We start from the raw sequence: 26,837 nt of genomic DNA, 5'->3' as shown, positions 1-26,837 counted from the left end.
CTGAAGGGCTGAGGGGGCTTCCAAGGGAAGGTGACTTGCAGGGTGGGAGGTGTCAGAGGGAGGGGATGGGCCCTGCCGAGGGTCTTCTGCCCAGAGGTGCTCACTGAAGCCAACAAGACACTGAGGGTCTCACCAAGGTGGGAGAAGGCAGACAGAGAAGAGGGCGAGGGACAGGCCAGCGGGGAATGCATCTGTGCAAGGAGTGAGAGGAAGCAGAAGGGCTGAGATGGAGCCATCCAGAGGAGGAGCTAACAGGGGAGCTGGAAGGCACCCTGTGGGAACAGGGAAGAGGGAACTCCAGGAGAAGTCTTGGTGAGGGGAGCAATCGCTGCCAGGTGAGGTGTAAAATCATCCATCTCTTTTGAAAAGCTACAGGTGCCATGCCTTAGAAATGTTCAGAGCAGCAGTTCCCCTATTTGAAATCTCTCTAAGAAGAGCCGGTCTGGCATTCTCTGCTCTACCACCTCTAGAGGCTCCCATTGCTTTCAGACTCACTGACCAGCCACGAGGTCCTGCCTCTCTCCCTGCCTTCCTGCTGTTACCTGGCTCATGCTCTGCCAGACTCCTTGCCATTCCCTCAATGCCTTGCTTGCACGTTGCCACTGCGTGCCTTGGCACACGAACTCCACCTGTCTGAGCCTCTGTCTGTCACCTTTGCTCATGGCACCTGCACCTTCCACCTTCAATTTGAGCAGGACCTCTTCTGAGAAAGCCTCTGCAGCTAGCCCCTCCACACGGTGCCTTCCATATTGCCCGGTAACAGCTCGTGAACTCTGTGTCTCCACTATTGACCAAGAGCTTTCAGTGAGCGGGGGACAGTGGGGGCTTCATAAATGTTTGATGTGCACCTGTGTGCATGACTGAACGTTTTTGCTTACAGAAATAGCTAGGACCATGGAGACGATGATATGGATGATGTTATTTTTATCTCTATGTGCTAGATGCCATCCTCAGAGTTTCATGTGCCCCCTCTCATTTAATCTGAATAAACAACTCTGTGTGTTAGATGATCTCACACTTTTAGAAATGGCTCAGGTCAGGTAAGTTGCTAAGGTAACATATAAGTGATGGAGCCGGAGTTGAAAACCTATGTTCTTAGTGTCTCTCACTACCACCACCTTGGTTCAACCGCCTTTATTATCTTCCTCTTCTTCAAGGGATCTGACCTTTTCCCCGCACACAGTGGGCTTGTGAGAAGTTCATCCACTTTCTATCTACCTTTCCTGACACCTGCTTATTTGTATTTTTCCTTATAATAACTAAATTGGAACCAATCCCAGTGTCCAGCAAGAGGGGTAAAGTTAAGTAAATTATGGAAGACTCACATGGTAAAACAGCATGAAGCCATTAAAAGTACTATTTCTGAAGAGTTCATAACATGAAAACATGGTTATGTGAAAAATGGGGCACAACAGTTTATATACTGTATGAGGATAAATATAAAATATGCGGCCGGGTGCGGTGGCTCACGCCTGTAATCCCAGCACTTGGGGAGGCCGAGGCGGGCGGATCACGAGGTCAGGAGATCGAGACCATCCTGGCTAACACGGTGAAACCCCGTCTCTACTAAAAATACAAAAAAATTAGCCAGGCGTGGTGGCAGGCGCCTGTAGTCCCAGCTACTCAGGAGGCTGAGGCAGGAGAATGGCGTGAACCCGGGAGGCGAAGCTTGCAGCGAGCCGAGATCGCGCTGCTGCACTCCAGCCTGGGCGACAGAGCAAGACTCTGTCTCAAAAAAAAAAAAAAAAAAAAAAACAACATAAAATATGCAAACAAAGAAAAAAGACCACATATATCACTGCCTAAAGATTGGACGGTCTTTCTTTCTAGTAGCTGCAGAGAAGTCAACAAGGATGAATGCTGGGGATGGGTTGTTAGGTTTGGCCGCTAGGTTTGGTCCCTGGCGTCGTTTCTGTTTGGGTAGAACTGTGAAGGGGAAGGGGAAAGTCTGACATGACCCGCGAAAGGGAGGAGACCAGCAGAGGACTGCAGTTTGAAGACGTAAGAAAGGCACCAGGCATGGGTTAACCTCAGAAAGGAGTGAGGGCCTGAGGCCACAGTGGCAGGAGTTGAAGGCACAGAGATACTGACAGAGAAGGAAGAAAGCCCAGAGAGCTTGACAGCTGCTGAGCAGGAAGGGTGGGTAGGACAGACGGCTTGAGGAGAGTGGCAGTGCCACCAACCATTTCTCTGACAGCATCATTCCAGACCCTCAGCATCCAGGCCACCTTCCTCTGGGTGAATTTTCACACCCTGACGCCCATTTTAGTGGCACTATTCTCTAGCCTTGGTCTGCTCAGCCATGAGTACGGTGCAACTTCTTGTGAGCATCCCTCAGTGTATCCTGGCATTATGTTAGTGCTTTAAGCAGAGCTGGTACATGCTCTGCCCCTGGTGGGTCAAATCAAGTCCTGGTCCTGCCCCTTACTAACTGGGTGACACCAGGCAAGTTACTTAACCTGAGTTTCCACACCAGTATAATGGACTGAATCATGCTCACCAGCTGAGGAGGTCACTATGAGGATTAATGGCGTGTGAAATCCTTAGCACAGCACCTGACACATAATGCTTAATAAAGATTACTCAAATACTGATGCTATTATAATACAGTTGATGTTTTTTTACCTAAATACAGACTTTACATTTATCCCTATAAAATTTTCCGTTTTATTTAGTGCCCAGCGTTTCTGTAGCTTGTAAAAACCTTTTGAATCTTGATCATCTTTAGCTAATCAATCATTTCATCTGCTTGTTTGATACATGTGTTTTGTTTTTTCATCTACGATACTGGTGAAAGTGTTGAATGAAAGGGGAGGCGGTAGAGCTCTGTGGCATGCCTCTGGAGACCTTTTTTTTTTTTTTCCTAAAGGTTGCTCTTGCTCATTAATTAGAACTCAGGTTATGACTGTGTAGTGACAGGTTCACTACAGTCATTCCACCATCTGTTTCTTTCACTTGTGCAAGAGGAACTCACAAATATCTTCAAAGTTCTGCTGAAACTCAGATGTGCAAGGTCAAAAGAAGTGTATTGACTAGCAGTCCAGGGCCCCTGTCTAAAATGAGGTCAAAGTTCAGTGTAACGATTTTTTTTTAATTTGGCTAATTCTAAATAGTTTTTAGACTTCTATATACCATTAACAACTCTGGAAAATTAAATGTATCCATTGTATTATGTATGGGTAGTTCAAAGAGAAAAAAAGGGATGAAAAGACTGAAATACTTAGTCTTTAATTGGTGCAACTGAACCACTGGGAATTTGAATTTTTGTTCAAAAGTTGTTTATGGAGTGCTAGTTATGGGAAGTCTTTGCATTGGATTCCAAGCACAAAGAGTAGGCTCTTAAAGTTCAAATGCCAGTGGGGGAGATGGGAGGCAGCCTAGATACCAGGGGGAGGGGCAGAGAGCGCTCAAGGGAAGCATCCAGCTCTGCTAGATGGCAAGTGGCAAGGAGAGTGCCAAGATGAGGAGTGTCTCCAGCTACTCCAGACTGTTCAGAGCTGTTTGCTCTTGGATGGGGAGAGGATGGGTGGGGCTAGGGTGGAAGGAACAGAAGTACACAGCAGAAAGCCAAAGAAGGCCTGCCATGTTCCAGAAAGTGCTAGTGGTTTTGGGTGGCCACAGGCAGAGGGTGGATTGAAAAGAGGGTGAGTCCTGAGTAGGAAAATTGGCCAGAATGCTGGTTGCCCAGGCCTGGCTCTTCCTCAAAACCCATGTGGGGGTTGATTTTCAAAGCTTTTCTCTTGCCGGGCCCCACCCACAGGAATTCCAATCATGTACGGATGAGAGAGTCTGTCTGCCCAAAGAAACCTGGTGCTCAGCCTGGCTGAGGAAGCCTCCGGGGGCTGCTGCACCAGTCAAGAGAAGATTGGTGGGGGTAGGGTTGGGGGCTGACTTATGGCCATGGCAAGGGGGCTGGTAGGCAGGGGCGGACAGGAGAGGGCTTTTAAAAGGCAGTCTTTTCTAGCACCTGGTGACTGTTGGGCTGTTGGGGTGGAGACACAGAGGGGTGCCCAGCACTGTCCCAGGCTTCTGACATGAGGGGCAAGAGAGCTAGGAAGGAGGAGCGTCAGCATCACTGGAGTTTGGAATTTATGAGTCTACGAGGACATTTAGGGGCTGACATCTTGGAGGCAATTGGAAATGTGGTGTAGAGCTCCAGTGCACGATCTGGGTGGGAGGTCTCAGATGCACAGGTGCCAGGCGGTTGCAGAAGCTGTGGAATTGGGTGGAACTCTCCAGAAACAGCCTATCATGAGAAGAGGCTGGGAAGGACCTTGGGAGACACGGACATGGGGGGGAGTGGGAGGGGCAGGGGAGCCAGGGGAGGGGCCCATAAGGAGCGAATGAAGAGGAGGAGGAAGAGAGGGGCATGGTGTGACAATCTGGCCTGGCTGACCTGGAGTGTGGACACTCCCAGTCCAGAAAGCGGTTCTAGGAGGGAAACTCATGTCGTCCCATCTTGTCCCATCTTCCATATAAGTCTTCAAGTCATTTCTGTGGCTCATGCCAGAAGATCCCTCAGAAAAGCAGGTGGCGTGAGAAGATGCTGTTCTCATCTCACCTGTGTGCCTTGGGGGGGTGGCTGGCATGGTCTTGAGCTCATAAGGTTCAGTGGTCCCGAGCCTCTGCCTCAGCTTGGCGCCTTGGCATGGGGAGGGCACTCAGGGAAGTTGGGAGGTGGCCCTCTCTTTCTTGGCTCCGCTGAAGGGCTTGGCAAGCCGTTCCATCCCAGTCCACAGACTCCTGCCTCATGGGAAGGCCCCATATTCTGGAGGTCATTTGACAGCTGGTTACATTGTTTGCATGGACTGCGGACTGCATCTGTTTGGATGAATGCTGTAAAGTTAACTCTTCCTCCAGTTTGAAGCATTGCTTTGTGGGTAGAGGAATGTGAGGGAGGAGGGGACAGGAATGAATGGGTGGAACTTACCCGGAGCTGAGTAAACTCACCGTTGTTTACTTACCAGGCTGGGTTTCAGCTGCAGGGCACTCGATGCCAGCAGAAGCACCAGGATCGCAGGGTGTGGGCGGCCTGGGGTACTGGGCTGAGGAGTCACTGGTCTTCAGAAGAGAAGCCGTCAGTGGTTACGTATGTCCTAATACTGCCTGCCATTTAATACCACTTTTAGCTGAAACCAATCCTAAATTATAGTTAGGAGAGCACACGGACTCTCAAGTAGATGGTTGCAGTTCAGAGTTCAGGATTACTTTCAGGGCCAGATTCGCTTAATTAACATGGAGTTCAAACTAGGAGTCACAGGCCCTAGCTCTGCTGGAGTCCTGGTCCTTTGAGACTCTGTCTGCTGTTTGGTGAGTTATTTCTCTCTGGGCTTCAGTTAGGGGCTCTGTTAAACAAAAGGATTGATTGGCCTAGTGACTTTCACATTACTTCTCAGAGCCCAGGCTTCCTTGGAAGGCCCCCATGGCTCTCAGCTCCAGCTCCCATCAGAACACCTCCGCTTTCACCTGCTTCGCTTAGCCAGCTGTTACAACTTAATTTTTTTTTTTTTTTTTGAGACGGAGTTTCACGCATGTCACCCAGGCTGCAGTGCAATGGCAAGATCTTGCCTCACAGAAACCTCCGCCTCTCGGGTTCAAGCGATTCTCCTGCCTCAGCCTCCCAAGTAGCTGGGGTTAGAGGCATGCGCCACCACGCCCAGCTACTTTTGTATTTTTAGTAGAGACGGGGTTTCTCCATGTTGGTCAGGCTATTCTCAATCTCCCAATCTCAGGGGATCCACCCACCTCGGCCTCCCAAAGTGCTGGGATTACACACGTGAGCCACCGCGCCTGGCCAGAACTTCCTTTTGAAGTAGGCTTTCTGCAGCTCTAAAAAGGAGTTTGACAAACAACTTGGAGTAGATAATCAGTTCTGAGACTCTGTAGTGGCCAATTCTTGATAAATTTGGTAATTCATGTACAATTCTTTTGGGGGGCATATATTTTGATATTTGCCTTTAAAGATTAACATTCATTGTTCTGATTATGAAAGTAATAGGTACATATTGTAGAAAATACATCCAACTCTCAGGTGTCTCTTATGAGGACCCCATTCCTAATCCATTTTAATGAAGTAAGCTTCATGACGTTAGTAATAAATATTTTCAATAGCAGACCTGGGGTAGGAGCTGTGTAGCCCGTGGCAACAAGGATGGGTGTGGGTGTGTGTGCCTGAGACAGGCGTGTCTGTGTGTTTCTTTATGAGGCCTCCATCGTCCTATCTGCACAAGAGTGTGTGTCACTGCCTGCCAGGTCATTCTTCCATTCTCGTTCTCTCAAAACTTACACATCCATGTCACGTTTCGGCAAGCTTCTGCTTTTTGCTAGCTGTTAAGGATTAAAGCAACTCAAATGATTTAGGGGTAGTCATGATTGATATCCATCCAGTGACTTTTCTGTTTTATTGATTAAGTAAGGCGATTTATATTAACTAATAGATAGGTTCCTCATCCAGCATTGTCCTAGTCTAGTACTTGTACTGTGAACTTTGTTTGTTTTTTTTTCATTTGAGACAGAGTTTCACTCTTGTCTCCCAGGCTGGAGTGCAGTGGTGCGATCTCGGCTCACTGCAACCTCCACCTCCTGGGTTCAAGCGATTCTCCTGCCTCAGCCTCCTGAGTAGTTGGGATTACAGGCATGCACCACCACGCCCAGCTAATTTTTGTGTTTTTAGTAGAGACAGGGTTTCACCATGTTGGCCAAGCTGGTCTCCAACTCCTGACCTCAGGTGATCCACCCACCTGGGTCTCCCAAAGTGCTGGGATTACAGGTGTGAGCCACCGTGCCCAGCCTGTTTTATTCTTATTCTTTATTTCCTCCAGCATTTTTATATGAACATGTTAAGCATAATGCAATGTTGAAAGAACTTTACAGGTCAGGCATGATGGCTTATACCTGTAATCTTAGCACTTTGGGAGGCTGACATAGGAGGATCACTTGAACCCAGGAGTTCAAGGCTCCAGTGAGCTGTGATCACGTCACTGCACTCCAGCCTGGGCCACAAAACTAGATCCTGTCTCTTAAAAAAAAAAAAGAAAGAAAGAAAGAAAAAGAATTTTATAGTGAACACCTGTTTTACCACCTGGATTCTGGTGTGGACATTCTACCGTATTCATTGTATCCCATGTCTATCCATCTTTCTGTCCTTCTATCTGACCTTCAATTCATCTCACTTTTTTGAAGCATCTTTGAGTAAGCCATATATCAATACACCTTCTAAATATTTTAGTATGCATATTAACTAGAGTTCCATATTTGTTTAATTTTTTGTGTAAAATTTACAGAAAATGAAATGCACAAATCTTAAGTCTGCATTGTCTGAGGTTTGAAAAGTGCTTAGCCCCTATGTAACCCGAGCCCCATCAAGATACAGAATGTTACCATCACTCCCAGAAGATCCCCTCATACACCTTCGGAGTCACTCCCTGGCCCCACCCACCCTCAGAGGCAACTACTGCTGTGAATTTTTTCCCAGCATGCTTTAGTTTTAGCTGTTCCAGAACTTGATTTGAAGGGACTCACATAGGAGGTACTCATTTGTGTAAGGCTTCTTTAACTCAGCGTGCTTTGGTGACTCACCCATGCTTTTGCTTACATCAGTAGTTCATTCCTTTTATGGGTAAGTTGTATTTCATTGTATGGGTATTCTGCAGGTGTTTTTTTTTTAATTCTCATTAATGGGCATTTAGTCTGTTTCCAATTTTTGGCCACTATAAATAAAGTTACTATGTCCCATATCACAGAATTTATGTACCATTCTTTGAGGGGGGGGCTTATATTTTGATATTTGCCTTTAAAGATTAATATTTATTGTTCTGATTGTAAAAGTAATAGATGCATATTGTAGAAAAATACATCAAACTCTCAGGTGTCTCTTATAAGGACACTAATTTTTAAATCCTGCCAGGCGTGGTGGCTCATGCCTGTAATCCCAGTACTTTGGGAGGCTGAGGCAGGTGGATCGCCTGAGGTCAGGAGTTTGAGACCAGCCTGACCAACATGGTGAGACCCTGACTCTACTAAAAATACAAAATTAGCCAGGCATGGTGGCGGGTGCCTGTAATCCCAGCTACTCGGGAGGCTGAGGCAGGAGAATCACTTGAACCTGGGAGGTGGAGGTTGCAATGAGCCAAGATCGTGCCGTTGCACTACAGCCTGGGCAACAAGAATGAAAATCCATCTCAAAAAAAAAAATCCTATTGGGTCAGTGCCTTACCCTCATGACCTCACTGAACCTTAATTACCTTCTGAAGATCCTTCTCAGATACAGTCAGTTGGGGGTTAGGGCTTCAACATATGAATTTGGGGGACACACAGTTCAGCCCACAGCAACGTGGTTCTACCTAAAGACTTGTACATCGGCGCTGAGCCAGGCGTGCCATTGCCTGCTGGGAATTGAGCTGGGTGGCTGTGTCTGGACTTCTGCATTTCCAACTGTGGGAATCCTTGGCAGCCCACCAGTGTGATAAGATTATGATGACATTGCTGTAACAATACTTTCGTAGCATTTTACAACGTTCTTTCAAGTACAAAGTCTAATTTAACCTCCCAGGGAACTGGTGAAAATAGGTATTGTTGTGCCAATTTTATGGATGAGAAAAATGAGGCACTAGAAATTAAGTGTCTGGCCCAGAGTTCCATAGTCAAATCAGTGGTGAAAGAAATCCCTCTCCTCTAACCCCGTAGACAGCCGTGAGATGTTTCCATTAAGGGACTCGCGGATTTCTTTCCCACGTACAGGCTTTCAGCGTTCAAGGTTTATCTAGGAGGCTTTGGGAGTTCTGTTGCCTGTAAACTGAGGCAGCCAGGCCTGGTGCATCACAGATGCACGAAAGATCACCTCATAAGCAAAATTAGGTAGACGTATTCCTCATGAAGGAGCTGACCTAGTGGACAGAAAGAAACCTTCCTGTGTCTAACCATGCATTGATCCATAATTTTGGAAGTCCTGAAATTCAGCTTTTCTCATCCTGTTGGTCAGTACAACAGGGTCTGGATTCCCGATCCCGAAGAAGTTTGGAAGTCTGCTGAAATAGCCAAGGACTACAGAGTTGGTGACAAGGTCCTGCGACTCCTGCTGGAGGATGGAACGGTGAGGGTCCTTGCTGTTCACAGCTACGTCGATGTGTAAAGCAGTAGCTGGGGTGTGTGTAAGGATGGGAGCACGTGGACCCCGTGGGAGGCACCCAGGGGAGGGCGCACGAGTGGGCACCAGCACCATCCCCAAATGGCCCCCTGGTGCCAGGACTCACTGATGTGTCTGTACTCCTTCCCTCCCGCCCCTGTGCTGCCCTGCATCCACCGGGCCTCTCTCTGTAATGAGGGCCCAGCTGCAGGAGCCAGGTCTGTGCCACGGCACTGCGTTTCCAGGCACCCAGCATTACTGGGAGAATGCTGAAAAGTGATTCGCCATTTTGGCTTCCTGAGTCTCAGCCCAGAGATTGGGCAAAGATGAAAAACTTGGTGAGAAGTCGTTTGAGCCCAAGGCATACGCTGGTAGAGAAAAACATCAAGATGTGAAGGGGAGGAAAATGAGAAGAGGGAGATAGAAAACAGGCAGGGAGAGGGAGGAGTGGGAGGAGACTGGAGGGAGTCGGTCCACAGATATATAGAAATGTGTAAGGGAGGGAGTGTGGCAGGGACAAGAAGACATGGACACCCAGCTTTGTGTGACATTATGAGGTGCCTCTGTTGGTGCTGGTGTGGTGAGGGGGAGGTGAGGATGAACTTTAGCAGTTGCTCCTGTGGTAGGATGAGCTATTGAGGAGCTTCCCTGCAAGGCTGCATGTGCCTTCTGATGACGCAGCTTCTGAAGACTTTGCATTTGCTCTAAGTGTCCCTCATGAGTTGTCCTTGCCCACCATTGCTGTAGTGACATCCCACTGGATTAGTAGCCTAGGGTGACTGGACGGGTTTAGAATCAAGTATCTGGGTAGAGAACTGGGCAGGGGATTTGTGCTCCATCTAGATCCCAGAGGTGGGTCTGGGGAACATCATGTGAGGATTAATTGACAAAGCATGTAAATGGGTTCTGCAGACACAGGACACACTACTTCTAATCAGACTGTCCTGGATTTGGGAGACATTTCCTGAGATCCTGGGAAGGCAGATGAACACAGCGGTTAAAGACACACCCTCTAGAATCAGATGGTCTGGCGTCAGATCCTGGCATGGCCACTTGTTAAGTCTTTGGCCCAGGCCCCCAGTTTCCCCATATGTACAAAGGAGGTAATGACTGTGCACCGTCCCAGGGTTGCTGAAGTGCGATGAGACTATCCTGTGTGCATGTTTGAAGGCAGGAGCTCTGGGAAGAGGCTCCTGCTCCCCGGGGCTTCCCTTTCCAACAGGAGCTCCTCGCAGTTTTTATTGAGTGTCTCCTGTGCACAAGGTTCTGATTAGGGATCAGATGGCTTTGTTTGGGAAGGAAAATCTCAAGGCAGCAGCTGCAGTGGCAGTTTGCTGCTTTGGTAATATCTGCAGGGCTTCAGGTGGCTACATTCCCGGCCTTGACCCGGCTGCAGAGGTGAGTAGGATGGCGGGCAGCCAGACCGCTCTTTAGCTCAACCCTTTGTCAGTACTGTAAGAGACAAGGCCTGTGTGCTGTAGGAAAATGTCACCTCTGCCTCCACCTGTCAACATAATGTTCATTACATTTTCTCCCCTCCCCCAAAGACTGTCTGTCCTTTCTGTCTCCCTGTTGCTTTCACACATAACACACACAGAGGCCAAACCAGAAGTGGGGGTTGTGGATTTACAACAGAAAAACAGAGACAAGGAAAGTCAGTATGTATGAGAAGCATTTTTCCTGATTTTATTTTCAAAAATGTTTAGGTTGAGAATATTCTGGTCGGGGTTAGGTCACAATACAATTGCATTGGTAACAGGGGAGCAGGAGCTGGCCTGAGGATCCGTGTCCAGTTGTGGATTGCCCTGAGCTGCTCGCTTTATGCAGAACAGACCAACCAGCCAGCAAAACCCCTGCCATGGACAAGGAAGCACTGTGCTAGTGAGAGAGCACAGGCTTCAGAGTGAGGCCCAGATTAACTGTGTGACCTTGGACAACAAACTCCAACTTTCTGAACCTGTCTCATTGACTTTCTTGGTTGGGGTAGTCACGTCCTCCCTGGAAGGCAGTTTTGAGGATTAAATGAAACAATCCATGCTGAGTGCTTGGCATGGGGTCTGCACAGTGGCAGTTGATGAAGGGCAGCTGGGCCACCTTGTGGAGCTGGTCCAGGACCAGAGATCAGAAGGAATCCAGAGATACTGACTGAATACCAGGAAGGCGGCCTAGGAAGGTGGAAGAGAAACAAGCATGCTGGGTAACCTGCTCAAGTCGCTTTAGTTGGGCTTCACTTCCCCCAGTGGTGAAATGGGAGTGTAGGAATTAGAATACTCTGACATTGGAAAGGCCCAGTCGTCTGTGGCACAGATGCCACGGGGCATGCTCGCCTCACCTTCGTTCTGCTAAGGCAGCTGCTTTAGGAATACTAGGTTAAATCTAGCAGAAGAGGAGCAAGCCTGGGAAAATTCCTTGGCCCAGGGCTGAGAATGATAGGAATAGACAGCCCTGCTGGGGGAGCTGTGAGCCCTCGGGCATGTGGGCAACTGCAGACAGGAGACACCTGCACCAGGGGCCTTTCATGGAGAGACCACCACCTGCATGGACTCCTTTAGGTATCTGTCACCACCAAGTATGTCAACTTTGAGCAGAGACTCAACAACCTTAGAGTTAAAGAGACCGTAGGTCATTGTGTCATTTTAGCTGCAGCATCTTGTTTTCAAATGAAAACTTGCATGGCCTCAACATTTAAACCACATATAGGTAGAGCTCCTGTGGGAGATTCAGGAATGGGGCACCTGGATCTCTGCCCTTGTAGCTTCCCCAACACCCCTTATTGAGGCCTCTGTAGATCTAAGGACCCCTGCTCTAGCTCCTCTTCGCAGATGAGAGAAGTGAGGCCCAGAGAGGGTGAGTGACTTGCCCCAGTGCACATAGCCAGTGCCCTAGTCCCCTGCTCCTACTTTTCATTATTCCAGGAGTCAGCTGTGAAGATTTTCTTGTTGCTATACGTACATTTGCTTTTTAATGTCAGTGATGACTCTGATGGAGGGGTGGATAGGACAAAGGACAGTGCTTCAACAGAAACACCAAAAATCTTTTATTTCCAGAGCTTTAATTTTTATCTTTGTCCATAGGAGCTGGATTATTCTGTCAATACAGAATCTCTGCCTCCACTTCGGAATCCTGACATCCTCGTGGGCGAGAATGACCTCACGGCTCTCAGCTATCTTCACGAGCCCGCGGTGCTCCACAACCTCAGAATCCGCTTTGCAGAATCCAAACTCATTTACACCTACAGTGGTAAGGAGAGCAATTCTAGGAAGTAAGGAATGGCACTGGAATGTAAGCTTGCTGTCTAGAGCCTCCTGGTTGTTTTATGTTTATACTGAGCACCCAGAGTTTGTTGTAAAAAGAAGTGTCTGGGTGGGGAGAATCTTCAACAAGAACTAAGACTGGACTACCGAGAAAAAGAGATGTAACGAAGCTCGTGTTTGAGTTTCTCATCAGATTTCATACATTTATTACTTATTTGGGGCAATGATATTACTTACACTGCAAATTGCAAAAACCTCTCCATTTGCGAGCATTTCCACCTGTCCTGTCAACCAACCATCAGAACAGCCCGAGGGTGTAGGTGACTGGCAGGGAATTAATTCAGTGCGTGAAGTGACTTGCCCAAAGTCACACAGAAGGTTTAATAAGCGACAGAGCTGGGGTTTCTTAAAAAAAAAAAACTGGAGATGCAGGTGGCAGTAAGAGTCTTTTAACTGCATCTAACATCTTTCCCCAGGAATCATTTTGGTGGCCATGAATCCTTACAAGCAGTTGCCAATATACGGAGATGCCATCATCCACGCCTACAGCGGGCAGAACATGGGCGATATGGACCCACACATATTTGCCGTGGCAGAAGAGGCATACAAGCAGATGGCCAGGTAGCTTCCTGCCAAGCTGGACTTCCCCTTGCTCTGCCAATGCTCCCTGCATTTGCCAGACCATCACAGTGGAGGGGAGATATCTAGGTTGGGCTCATTAAAAGAGATAGGCCAGAGGTGGTGCTTTGTTGAGCCGACTACCTGGAATGAATAGCAAACGACTGTTCCATGTACCTGACCTGTCAAGACTGGAGTTTCCTGGGTTTTGTTCCTTCAAGGTAGTCAAGTCAGTCCTACCAGTCTGGGAATAGCAGATGCTTTTCTTGCAGTGTGTTTGGTTGGAGGAGTGTTGATTTATTCTCTGCTATGAGACGTTTAAGCTTTTTTTTTTTACCCATTCAAGGAAGTAGGATCTGATGACAGGGTTTTTAGCTGCAGGAGGTTTTAGGTGCAGGAGACTTGGAATTTTATCCTAATTTCACTGCTAGGTGTTTGTAGGGCCCTGTGGAGTTCTCGTTTCACTAGTGCACATGTATGAAAAGCCTCCTGTGAATGAGGCACCGTGCACACATTCCCATATGTCATCTGGGATGGCCTCAGAATAGCCCACGATGCAAATGTCTGGGCAGTAAACAGCTTCAGGGAATAACCAACCCAGGGTAGGCAGCAAGTAAAAGGCAGATCTGGGATTTGTGCTCAGATTTTTAAACTCTAGTTTATTTTTCCCATAACTATCACTTTTGGCTTCAGTGTCTTCATCTGTAAAGTATGGAGAATAAAAACACCACCCTATCTTTGTAGCTGCCTTTACAGTTTGCAAAAGAACTTTCACATACAGTGGTCTCCCTTGAGTCTTACAGCACTCCTGTGAAGTTGACTGACTTCATTGCCCTCATTTCACAGATGGGAAATCTGAGGCACAGGACCTGGACCTGCTGACTCTTTAGCTAAATCTTTACTGCATAACCCCAGCCGCAGCTCCTGAGCTCCCTCCGCTTTATGTCTTTGTCTGTGAGCTGGACTCTCAGAGGGCACCCATTCCTGGTTCTGCTGCTTATAATGAGGGAGCAGGTGGTGCTTACATGAGGTAGAACACGTGCTGCTTTCCTGCACAGATGTCTGATGGGCAGTCTGGGGCTAGACCGAGCTTCTTCAGAGTCATCAGAGACCCGGTGCCGTGCAGCTCCCTGTCCCTGGGGTGGGGCCGTCATCCCCAGGGACAAGCCAGTTCTCACCTCTGTCTTCCATATTCTAGGTAACAAGGCATATGAGGGGAAGGGTATGGCCCTCCAGGTTAAGGAGACTTTCTGGAAGCCCCACAAAGCACTTCTCACAGCTCGTCGGGCAGACCTCACTCACATAGGGAGGCTGGGATGTGCAGTCTTTCAAATGCACAGAGGGGCACTGCCTGGCCACTGGGGCCTAGTCCCTAAGAAGGAAGAGGAGAATGCAAATGCATACTGGGTAGAGAATTAGCAGCTTCTGCTGCACCAAGATTCCTTCTAACCCTAAAACCCCTGTGGTTCTGAGATTTTCCCCTGGCTCCCTGTAGGTCTCCCAGGTATCATGGTGATTAGGGACTGGGTATGGGTGGGATGAGCTCTTTGGCACTGTAGGGCTGTGCTCACTTCAGCCCTAAAGAGCCAGTTTCTCCTTGGAGGTCTGTCTGTGTAACTGCCATAACAGAACGGAGCCCAAAGCAGGCTCGTGTTGGCCTTGTTTGATGCTAGACAGGTAGTGTCCCTCAGGGCTGTAGAACAGGGCTGGGATTACTAAAGCCCTGTTCTATGCCCTGAGGGACACTGAGCATGTCATTTCACTTCTCAGAGTCTTCATCTTCTCTCTTTGAAATGAAAATATTGGACCGGGGCTCTGTATCCAAAGTCTCCTCTAGCATTTACATGGGAGGCTGTGGCTCTGTGCTCTGGGTCAAGTCACTCCACCCCTGAGTCACCATTTTACTCTTCTGTAAAAGAGATATCTATGTCGTAGGATTTTCGTGAAGCTTAAATGAGAATCTGTATTCACCCAGCACCTGGCATGTGAGCGGTGCCACATCCACAGAGCCATGTTGGAAGCTTCCACCATCACACTCTTACGACATGAAAAGTTTAATGCATTTTTTAAAAATCTCTAAATTATATAACAGAGCATGTTGGCTTGCAGAGCGCATATGTTCCCAAGCATCTTTTGAATAATTGCTCTCAAAATAATGTCCTTGAAATGTTTTTATATTTAAGTGGGATGTGCAGAAAGGAGTTGACATAAGGCCTGAGGCTGCTATCTTTAGAGGCCTGCTTGCAAGGTGGCCCATGGCTAGCCTCTGATTTCATGACGGTTCCTGACATTTCTTGGTTGAAAAAGTGGCTCATTTTACCTAAACTCAAGCTGTTTGTGTAAATAATGTGCTTTATGCTGAATACCTGCTTTCCTTCTGGGAGTCTGGAATATTGGCATATGCTAGGCAGAAGGTGGGCACTGCATCTCTAATGAGCTTCCCTGGCAGCCAGCATTTCACATGTGCTGTCAAATTCCTTGCTGGAAGAATTGAATGTGTCCTGTGTGACCCAACTGGGAGAGGACCCCTGGAAGTTTGCACCCGTGTTCCACTGGACCTTGCCCCGTGTGCCTTTTCCCCGTGCTGCTTTTGCTGTGTATCCTCTTGCTGCAATCAGTCTTAGCTGTGAGGATGACTATATGCTGAGTCCTGAGAGTCCTCTTACTGGGTCATTGAACCTGAGGTTGGTCTTGGGGCCCCTCAACATGGTACTCAATAAATACATGTTGACAGGCAGCATGATGACCTGCACAGGGTCCATCTAGAAAGAGGGTGCTCAGGAGAGGGGGGGGAAGGCAGAGGAGAGATGAAATGAGAGATGAAATTCAAGAACAGAGTTTAAAAGCAAAAATCCTGCCCAGAGAGTGGGAAGGATGGGAAGGAGCAGTTTTTTGGTTGAGTGGAAAGGTTGAGTAGGGAAGCAGTAAGGAGTAAGGATTTGAATAAGATTGGATGAAAGATGTGAACTTTTAAAATTGTGTGTTCTGCACGATCACATAGAAAAAAAAATCTAGAAGGAAATTGATTGAGATTTAAAAATAGTTGAGTGACAAAACAGTTTCCCTCTTTTGTCTTGTCCACATTTGTCTTAATTAGCACATGTTGCCTCTTTAATGGGAAGAAACTAATATTTGAAAACTTTTATTTGCTTTAGAAACAACAGAAACCAGTCCATAATTGTAAGTGGGGAGTCAGGTGCTGGAAAGACAGTGTCGGCTCGCTATGCCATGAGGTACTTTGCCACCGTCAGCAAATCGGGCAGCAACGCTCATGTGGAAGACAAGGTCCTGGCATCCAATCCCATCACCGAGGTGCGTACCACTGCAGAAGGCAGCTGGGTGTTGGTGATGGAAATGGGGGTTGGTTGGTTTGTGTGCTCTCCTGGCTAATTCAAGTTCCCACCCTTTAAAGACTAAAGAAGTGAGGGCAGGAAAGACCCGGGAGGCTGGTGGGATTTGAAGGAGATGGGGGCAGAATTGTTACTTTCAAGGCTCTCTTCTGCTCTACCTGCTGGGCTGGAAATCTACCATCAGACTTCAGGAGTCCTCTGTTTACATTTACATCCCAGGGGAAACCAAACATCACTGGTACACTGAAATCACTGGTGTTCTCCACCCAGCTGGCATCAGCATTCATGAGCTGATTGTTAAAATATTCAGGAATTTGGCAAGCTGATTGATAAACCTTTGGTAGTTTGACATCAGTCAGGGGAGAAGTATTTATACCTTCTGCCTTGGCAGAGGCCACATGTCAAGACTCTTCCTCCTGCCCTCCCCAAGAGCCAGTTCATCAGCACACTACTGACTGGGACAGAAAGTGGGCAAGGCCAACCGTGACAGTGCCCAGGGGGGTGAGGAGACAGCCCTCAAGGAAGAAGAGGCACCCAAAAGGCACAGAGGAGGGTCCTGCAAGCCAACTCCAGCTGCCCCGCAAAATGGGAAGAGGATTGATTTGAATTTATTTGGAAGCAAAGCAAAAAATTAAGAACATTAGACTACTAGACCTCTTCTCCCTGTTTTCTCAAATCAAAATCCTCAATGAATATTTATCAGGCAATCTACTCTGTTGAAGCCACTGCTTAGCTAATGTGGGAAGTGATGGAAAAGAATAAGACCCAATCTCCAAGTGTAAGATTCTTCTAACCTAATGTAAGAATATTTTAAAATTAAATAGAAACATATGTCGGGGGGGGGTACTAAGAAACACTGCAAAGCTCATAATTCAGAGGCATAGGCTTACTTAGAAACATAAATTACAATCCAAGATACCAATAGAAAAGTTATCAAGGCTGGGTGCGGTGGCTCACATCTATAATCCTGCACTTTGGGAGGCTGAGGTGGGTGGATTGCTTGAGCTCAGAAGTTCCAGACCAGCCTGGGCAACATGATGAAACCTCATCTCTACCAAAAATACAAAAAATTAGCCAGGTATAGTGGCACATGTCTGTAGTCCCAGCTACGCAAGAGGCTGAGGTAGGAAGATTGCTTGAGTCAGGAGGTGGAGGTTGCAGTGAGCCAAGATTGCACCACTGCACTCCAGCCTGGATGACAGAGCAGGACCCCGTCTCAAAATAAAAGTTATCAAGAGCCAGTGCCAAGTTAAATGCCCAGTGGATAATTTTGTGTAAATATTTAGGGTTTGTCTCCTCTACTAGACTGCACACTCCATGAAGGCGGGACTATATCTATTTGGTTTACCTTTGTTTACCGAGTGCATGGCACATAGTAGGTGCTCAGTAAAGACATGTTGGCAGGCAGCATGATGACCTGGGCAGGAGTCCATCTAGAAACAGGGTGCTCAGGAGAGGGTGGGGAGGGGCAGAGGAGAGATGAAATTGAAGAACAGAAGTAAAAAGCAAAAATCCTGCCCAGAGAGTGTGAGGGATGGGAAGGAGCAGTTTTTTGGTTGAGTGGAAAGGTTGAGTAGGGAAGCAGTAAAGAGTAGGGATTGGAATAAAGGTTGGATGAAAGATGTGAACTTCTAATTGAGCATCATAGGTATTTGGGGCCTGAATGAGTTGAGGCACCTCATATTCTCTCGTTTAATCCTCCCTACTCTGTAAGTGTTCTGGTCAGTCTGGGCTGCTATTATAATAATAAATATAATGTACTTTAGTATAATATACTTTAGTGTCATTGACCAGGTGGCTTATAAACAACAGAAATTTATTTCTCGCAATTCTGGAGGCTGGAAGTCCAAGATCAGGGTGCTAGCAGGGGTCAGGTTCTAGAGAGGCTTCTCTTCTGGGTTGCAGACTGCTGTCTTCTCACGGTACCCTTACATGGCAGAAAGAGAGCAAGAGAGGTCTCTGGGATCCCTATTATGTAGGCATTAAAATCCCACTCCCAGGGGCTCCACCCTCGTGACATCATTACTTCCCAAAGGCCCACCTTCTGATACCAATACATAGGGTTAGGATTTCAGCATGAAGATTTTGAGAGGACACAAACATTCAGTCCATAACAGTGAGTTGCTTATGATTCTCATATTACAGATAGGGAAATTAAGACCTGGAAAGATGAATTAACTTTTTTGTTTGTCTGTTTTTGAGACAGGGTCTCGCTAAGTTACCCAGGCTGGAGTGCGGTGGTGCAATCATAGCTCACTGCAGCCTCCAACTCCTGGGCTCCAGCAATCCTCCCATCTCAGCTTTCTGAGTAGCTAGGACTACAGGCACACGCCACCATGCCTGTCTAATTTTTTTTTTATATTTTGTAGAGACAGGGGTCTCACTGTGTGGCCTCGTCTGGTCTCAAACTCCTGGCCTCAAGTGAATTTCTTGCCTCAGCCTTCTGAAGTGCTGGGATTACAGGCGTGAGCCGCCGCACCTAGCCAGTGAATTAACTTTTAAGACATTACACAGATAGCAAAGATAGAACCCAGGACCCTGAAACATCAGAACCTGTGCTCTTTCTGGTCCTCCCCAGTATCTGCCAGTGGGACCAAGGAGAACCTTGAGCAGCAGGCTCATGTTCTGATTTGTCATGTTCCCTGCCAGTGTGGGGTTGCTTTCTTTCCCCAGACTTCCCTCTGCCAATCAGACCTTCCCCTAGGGTACAGGATTGCCTTTTACTAAAAACCCCTCCAATAATTTTGAGGCAAAAATCTTTTAATGTTGTTATTTCAATAGAGTCTTATTTTTTTTAGGCTGTTGGAAATGCCAAGACCACCCGCAATGACAATAGTAGTCGGTTTGGGAAATACACAGAAATCAGTTTTGATGAACAAAATCAAATTATAGGAGCCAACATGAGAACTTACCTCCTGGAGAAATCCAGAGTTGTCTTTCAAGTAAGTATTAAATTTCCTTTTCCCCAACTTTTTGAGCATTATTTACATTTACATACTTATTATACATACTCAGGCAAGCTACACTATGCTGTGAGTTGAAGAGTAGGGTTTTCTTGTCTTTCATTTGCAGTTTGGATTCTTTTTTCTGTTTATTAAAAATTGATGGATGAATAGGTGTAATATCAGGTGAGTTGTATGTCTGCAGGAAAAGGTTAATGACTTTTTAATTTGGGGGATTTACAAAATCCTTATAGTTTAAAAAGCAAGTATCTCTTTCTAGAGTACAAAAACTGTTTGAAATAGGCTAAGCTGACAGACTGGCTTTCCTATCAGGAAGGGAATGGGATCAGAGCTGTTGAGGGGGTTTTAAAAGAAAGGCTTTTCTGCCAGTAAATGGAGAAATTTCTCATCGTTTTGGCCCAGGAGGAGAGCAACAGTAAGCCTTGTATTGCAGGAAGTTTGTAAAAATTTCACTAGGATGAGTTACGCCATTCCCATTTCATAGGACGTTTTCATTTAATAACACTTTCTCTGGGTTGCTCATTACTTGGAAGGCCATCTCAGGCCACCCAGTTCTCAGCTGAGAGGAAGGGCCTGCTTGTGAACTGGCCAGATCACATCCCAGACAGAGAATTATCCATCCAGATTAGATATCTAGGACCCTCTAGTTAAAAACCTGGCATTTTTGCTTGTAAGGATTTGGTGTAATTTTGAGGACATTTCTTTATCTTACAGTCGGAAAATGAACGAAATTACCACATTTTCTATCAGCTTTGTGCATCTGCACAGCAGTCGGAATTTAAACATCTTAAATTGGGTATGTGATGGATCGTGTATGAAAGGGTCTCTCTTTTATGGAGGGCTTAAATTCTAGGTTAACTTTCTTCTTATAGTAATATATTTGTTTTAAGTATTTGCCCAAAGATACAAGATTCTTTGGTTTCAGGGACAGAATTGGTGCATCTAATTAAGGGGATGGATTAGGGCCGGGGGGATGAGTTTAGAAAGAGGGGGCACTCGTAAGCCTGAGGGTTATTTTTAAAGCTCATTGGGCCTGGCGTGATGGCTCACGCCTGTAATCCCAGCACTTTGGGAGGCTGAGGAGGGTGGATCACCTGAGGTCAGGAGTTAGAGACCAGCCTGGCCAACATGGCAAAACCCTGTCTCTACTAAAAATACAAAAATTAGCCGGGTGTGGTGGCACGCACCTGTAGTCCCAGCTACTTGGGAGGCTGAGGCAGAAGAATTGCTTGAACCCGGGAGATGGAGGTTGCAGTGAGCCGAGATCACGCCACTGCACTCCAGCCTGGGCAACAGAGCAAGACTCCGTCTCAAAAAAAAAAAAAAAAGCTCATTGGGTATTTATGGTCCTCCAGCTAGAACCACCTGAATAAGACCTCCTAACAGCTGGAACATATGATGTCACCAAACTTTCCATTTTATTTGAACATGACATGTTAACCCACTTATTAAAACAAACCACCTGTATCATAATTTGACCTTCCTTGATGGCTCAAGGTCATTCATTACTTGTAGTCATAATTAATTATATTCCAGAGATGGTGAAAACATAGGGCTGTTTGTCCTTCAGTACAAAAGGCCCCGAGCCCCGTGCTGTCACGGCTCTCCTGCCTTAGCCATTTGTGCTATGCTGGTAGATGAGAATTGTTGGAGATAACTTCTAGTATGTTGGAGTTGAACTCACACTCTCTAATTTTGGAGAAGTTGCTTGTACTCTTAGAATCTAAGTTTCTCCAGATTTCACATGAAGGTAATATCCTTGGCCTTGTCTACCAAACAGAATGTGAATAGCGAACCTGCAGAAGGGCTTTCTGAAAGATCCTCTACTATTTAAACATTAGATGTATGTGTATATATATACACATGTGTATACATACATACATATATACATATATAAATGTGTGTGTATATATATATATATACCCACATACATATATATATACATATATAAATGTGTGTGTATATATACATATATATATAGAGAGAGAGAGAGAGAGTCATTATCCGGATTGTGCTAATGGTTTTATAAGAGTATATGCATGTCAAAAATTCATCAAATAGTACGTGTTAAACATATGCAGTTTTTTGTACATTCAGTAAACCTCAGTAAAGCTATATAAAAATGTTAGGTGCAGGAACAAAAACCATGAGCTTTAGAGTTAGGCCTGCATTTAAATTCTTGTGTGCCATCAGCTATTGGAACTTGAGAAAGTCACTTCACTTTTCTGAGTCTCAGCTTCTGTGTCTGTTATGTAGGATTTTTTTTTTTTGTTGTTTTGTTTTTGCTTTTTTGAGACAGGCTCACTGAGGCTGGGGTGCAGTAGCGCCAGCACGGCTCACTGCAGCCTCGAACTCCTTGGCTCAAGTGATCCTCCCACATCAGCCTCCTGAATAGCTGGGACCATAGGCATGTGCCACCATGTCCAGCTAATTTTTTATAGAGATTTGGTTTTGCCCTTTTGCCCAGGCTAGTCTTGAACTCCTGGGTTCAAGCAAGCCCCCTGCCTCAGGCTCCCAAAGTGCTGGGATTACAGGCATGAGCCTCCACACCTGGCTGTAATGCAGAGTTCTAAGGAATAAATGGAATAAACTGTGTAAAGTGCATGACACAGTTCTTTGAGTATGAACTTCCCTTCTTCTGATAAATGTGTATGTCCAAATTTCTGTGTTACAGACATAACAAATCTTACTTTTTGATTTCAGGGAGTGCCGAAGAATTTAATTATACAAGAATGGGAGGCAATACTGTCATTGAGGGTGTGAATGATCGAGCTGAAATGGTAGAGACTCAAAAGACCTTCACGCTTCTGGGTAAGGGAAAATATCCCATCCAAGTATGTAGCCATTTTCTCTTAAAAAAAAAAAAAATTAAGGCCAGGCGTGGTGGCTCACACCTGTAATCCCAACACTTTGGGAGGCTGAGGTGGGCGGATCACAAAGTCAGGAGATTGAGACCATTCTGGCCAACATGGTGAAACCTGTCTCCACTAAAAATACGAAAAATTAGCCAGGCGTGGTGGCGGGTGCCTGTAGTCCCAGCTACTCAGGAGGCTGAGGCAGAGGAATCCCTTGAACTTAGGAGGCAGAGGGTTGCATCGAGCCGAGATCACACCACTGCACTCCAGCCTGGCAACAGATCAAGACTCTCTCTTAAAAAAAAAAAAAAAAAAAAAAAAATTAAAAGGTGGGGATTCCCAGCAAATGTGTATTCTGAAGGCTCCTAATCAATTCTAATTTTAGGACAAAACATCAGAACATATTTGGAGACTAAGTGGTCAAGACTGTGCTTTTCCCTTAAAAGAGCTAGAAATTAATTTGTTTTTTTCCTCAGCCTTCCTGGCTCGGCTGTTAGAGGCATGGGCTGCAAGCCCTGTGACTGCCGTAAGCTCTTCTAGGCTGAGTACAAGAATGACTGGTAAAGCCAAGGTCCAATTCGGTTCAGAAGTGGAACGTTGGCCCTCTGTGGCCTTCATAGTTCTCCTGATGATGACAGTAAAATAGTGAGCACTCATCTGGAGCTTACAATGTGCTGGGCACCATCCTAAGCACTTTATAACTCTGTGTGAACTCATTCAATCCCTACAACCACCCTAGGAAGTCAGTGCTGCTGTTTCTCCCATTTTACAAGAGGGAAACTAAGGCACAGAGATGGGAAGTGATTTACCCAAGGTTAGGCAGCTGATTCAGAGTGGAACTGGCTTTTGCACTCCAGGGTCTTCAAGCATCTCATTTGGTACAGAAAACCCCATCTTCTATTGCTCAGATGCCGGCACAGGTGGAGCAGGCACGACTGTCACAGCACAGCCAGTTGTTCCCAATCCTTCTCGCCTTACTTTTCCCACACAGAGCTCATGTTCAGAAAGGCTGTCTACCAGATGGTGTTTATAAAAACAGGCATTCACTCTCTCATTCTGTATGAGTCTAGACATCCACATGAAGCAGCCAGTCAAAGCTTCTGATCAGGGTGAGGCCATCGGCCATTTCTTTCTTTTTTTTTTTCTTTTCTTTTTTTTGAGACAGAATCTTACACTGTCGCCAGGCTGGCCTGGAGTGCAGTGGCACAACCTCTGCCTCCCCGATTCAAGCGGTTCCCCTGCCTCAGCTTCCCAAGTAGCTGGGATTACAGGCACACGCCACCACACCTGGCTAATTTTTTGTATTTTAGTAGATACAGGGTTTCACCGTGTTGGCCAAGATGGTCTCAATCTCCTGACCTCGTGATCCGCCCGCCTTGGCTTCCCAAAATGCTGGGATTACAGGCATGAGCCACTGCGCCCGGCCAGCCATTTCTACGTCTTGCTGAAATCTCCCGCCGATTCATACTAAGTGCTTTCATTCTTGTGGCCTGGTTGACTGTATCTGAATGTAAAAAGCTAAGAGTTTCAGGTTAAACATGTCCAAGGAATAGGCAAGACGATCACAGCTGGATAATGGAGAATGAAAACAAGATGGTTTTCTAAGCAGAATCACCATCAGACTGTTCCCTCAAACCTGCTTCAAGGAGAAAGGCAGTTTAAACATTTTATAATAATAAGATAAACACTTTCGGCACTGACTTACATTTGCTGAAAATAATTATGGTCGTCATTTCAATCTTTGTATAATGTACTCCATGGAGAGGGGGCTTGGTGCGTGAGGAGGGGATAGGTGGCCAAGCTCTGGCTGGGCTGAAGGATATGCCCTGCCCTGCCCACCCTCATCTCCCTGATCCTTCTACTCTCTCCCACCTCTATTATGTCCTCCTCCTCACAGCAAGATAATGTAGGGCAAATAGAGTAGGCTTTGGGATCAAATGAATGTGAATTCAAATCCTAATTGGTATGAATCTAAGGTTACCCACTCTGAGACTTGGTGTCTTTTTTTGAGATGGAGTCTCACTCTGTCACCCAGGCTGGGGTACAATGGTGCAGTCTCGGCTCACTGCAACCTCTGCCTCCGGGACTCAAGCAATTCTCCTGCCTCAGCCTCCCGAGCAGCTGGGATTACAGGCACATGCCACTGCCCCCAGCTAATTTTTGTATTTTTGGTAGAGATGGGGTTTCACCATGTTGCCCAGGCCAATCTTGAACTCCTCACCTCATGTGATCCACCCGCCTCTGTCTCCCAAAGTGCCGGGATTACAGGCATGAGCCACCATGTCCAGCCAAGACTTAGTGTCTTGATCTGTGAGTGGCAACGCACCTTATCTTTCATGACAACTCGTGAGGAAGTATATGTAAAAGTCCCCAGCACCAGGCCAAGCACATAGCAGGTGCATGGTAACTGCTACTCCCTGCCTGCTAGCTCTCTACATTCCCAATTGTCCAAACCCTCACCATACTTTGAGTAAAACCATCTCTTCTTCCATGAAACCTTTTCTAATTGTTGGAGATCAGCAATTTGCAGCCATTTGCCCCCATGTTTCACACAACTTAGGTTATGTTTACAGATTTCCACATCACGTTCCTCAGTCCCAGGGCCAAGACTGGGACGAGACGAGACAGGCACTCACTCTCAGGGCCCTGCATGTGCCGGGTTGGCCCTGGACACTTAGCCTGTGCACAGACTTAGAAGTTTTAGACAAAGCCCTCTGGAGTTTTGTGGAGAGGTGGAGTACCGTGTCCTCTTAATGGTGATGGCTGCCTGCTGTGCTGTGTGAAGTGGGCAGGTGGTAAGAGTTTGGGGCCACTGCACCTCTTCCATGCAACTCTCCCTTCAAGAGAGGGTACCTCAGCTCAAACTTTTCCTTCACCTTGCACGAGGTCATCAGGGACTTCTCTGTTTAGACACGCTAGGGCGAAGCTAGATGGCCTCATGAACGCTGTGGGTCTTTTCTCATATTGCGGTGGGCACTGGTGTTAAACTGCTTAGATATACCTTACCCAGTGTAACCTCGGGTGAGTTCCCTAACCTTCCTATGCCTTAGTTTCCTCCTCTGTGAGATGGGAACAATACTAGGATTCCTTCGGGTGGTTGTAGTGAGCATGAGAGGAGCTGATGTGTGGAAAATACCAAGGACAGTGCCTGAGGCAGTGTTCCCTTCGCCTTCCCCTCCGTTTCTGCTGCTGAGATCCCTCAGCTAGCAGCAAGATTACCCCTGGAGAAGCGCGAGGGGAGGCATTTTGATTAAAAAGTCCCTTTCTTCTGCTCTTCTGCTGTGTCTTTCTCGTGTGATTCATCCACTGACCCCTGCCATTTGAGTGTTGCTATGATCCTTGCCCTCTGATGGGACGAACACCTTGGAATCAGGCTGTCCCTGGGACCTCAGGCTCTAGGAACTTGACCAGTGAGCTCCCCCTGGAAATCTGATTCAGGCTGGCATTGCTTTTGTGTGACAGGCTCACTAAGGATGATTACTTAACGCAGGTCTTGAGTTCTTTCTTTCGTATTATTGCTTTGGAGTTGTCATCTCCCTTTTGTGTTTCTGGAAGGCCTGGAGTAGTTTAAGGGGTTTAGTTATGGATCACAGAAAGCAGGGAGGAGTGCCAGAATGGAGGCTCCTGCACTTGGCGTTTTTAGTTGCTGCTCATGATCACTTACCTGTCATTACTGTGGTGGAGGCCTGGGGTATATTTCTCTTGGACACATCTGTCCTTCGGATGGAGGAGTTACCTCCAAATGGAAAGGCAGCAAGTGCCTGGACTCAGCTGGAGCTGGAGTCTTCCCTGTGTTCTTGGATTGAAATCTTTTGAGACTGATTTTATTTAATCTTTGTAGTAGAGGAGACTCTGGGCCAGGTGCAGTGGCTCATGCCTATAATCGCAGCACTTTGGGAGGCCAAGGAGGGTGGACCACTTGAGCCCAGGCATTCAAGACCAGCCTGGGCAACATGGCAAAACCCTGTCTCTACAAAAAATTAGCTGGGCGTGGTGGCGCACATTTATAGTCCCAGCTACTCAGGAGGCGGAGGTGGGAGGATTACTTGAGCCTAGGAGGTCGAGGCTGCAGTGAGCCATGATCACACCACTGCTCTCCAGCCTGGACAACAGAGTGAGACCTTGTCTCAAAAAAAAAAAAAACAAAAAAAACTGTAGGTTTTGAAATTGTTAAAGAACATGACCTACCTGCTAATGGAAACTCCAGGTATCCTCAAGTGAGGGGTCATAGGCTTCCATTCCAGTGTCCATTCCAGGGTGGGCCAGGCAGCCTGCCTGGTGTGAATGAGCCTGCCTGCCAGCCCGAGCGCATCTCTCAGCTGCTTAAGTCACCACAGTGTCATTAACACACACTGGGGAGATCCCGACCTGGCAAAACCGGGCTCACAGCGTGTGGGTCTACACTGTGATTTACAGGGTTTGAACACAGTCCTTTCTAGCAGCTGGTTTTCTTTCTTTTTGGCTCCAGGAAATGTGCTAATCCCCTCATGGTGACTGAATATGGTATGTAGTCATAATTTATATTCTACTTACTGCAATCAAAGTCACAATGGGAAACATGGGGCAGGCTCACAACAGAATACAAGAGGGAGGGGTTATTTATTATTTACAACTACAGAGGTGTGAGTGGAGTCTAGGGGAGCTATTAATACAAGGGGCAGTGGGCACCTGGG

At 46.8% G+C, this 26,837-nt stretch overlaps 1 protein-coding gene across 6 annotated transcripts in view; it reads left to right on the top strand.

The window, feature by feature from the left end:
* Nucleotides 1-26,837, top strand: part of MYO5C (myosin VC) — a 101,669-nt gene that overhangs the window by 2,457 nt on the left and 72,375 nt on the right. For 4 of the 6 annotated variants that reach the window (XM_034938763.3, XM_034938764.3, XM_034938762.4 and 1 more), the window contains exons 2-8: nt 8,981-9,091; nt 12,199-12,364; nt 12,855-12,999; nt 16,152-16,308; nt 19,145-19,288; nt 20,024-20,105; nt 22,013-22,120. In XM_034938763.3, the coding sequence (XP_034794654.3) occupies nt 8,981-9,091; nt 12,199-12,364; nt 12,855-12,999; nt 16,152-16,308; nt 19,145-19,288; nt 20,024-20,105; nt 22,013-22,120 (913 nt within the window). Of the gene's footprint in view, nt 1-8,980; nt 9,092-12,198; nt 12,365-12,854; nt 13,000-16,151; nt 16,309-19,144; nt 19,289-20,023; nt 20,106-22,012; nt 22,121-26,837 lie in introns of those variants that run through there. The other 2 variants (XM_034938765.3, XM_034938767.3) reach the window with 2 other exon arrangements.

This window comes from Pan paniscus, chromosome 16 (assembly GCF_029289425.2).
Source record: "Pan paniscus chromosome 16, NHGRI_mPanPan1-v2.0_pri, whole genome shotgun sequence".
Taxonomy (NCBI): Eukaryota; Metazoa; Chordata; class Mammalia; order Primates; family Hominidae; genus Pan; species Pan paniscus.
The sequence above is the reverse complement of the archived record's forward strand: the minus strand, read 5'-3'. Positions and strand labels throughout refer to the sequence as shown.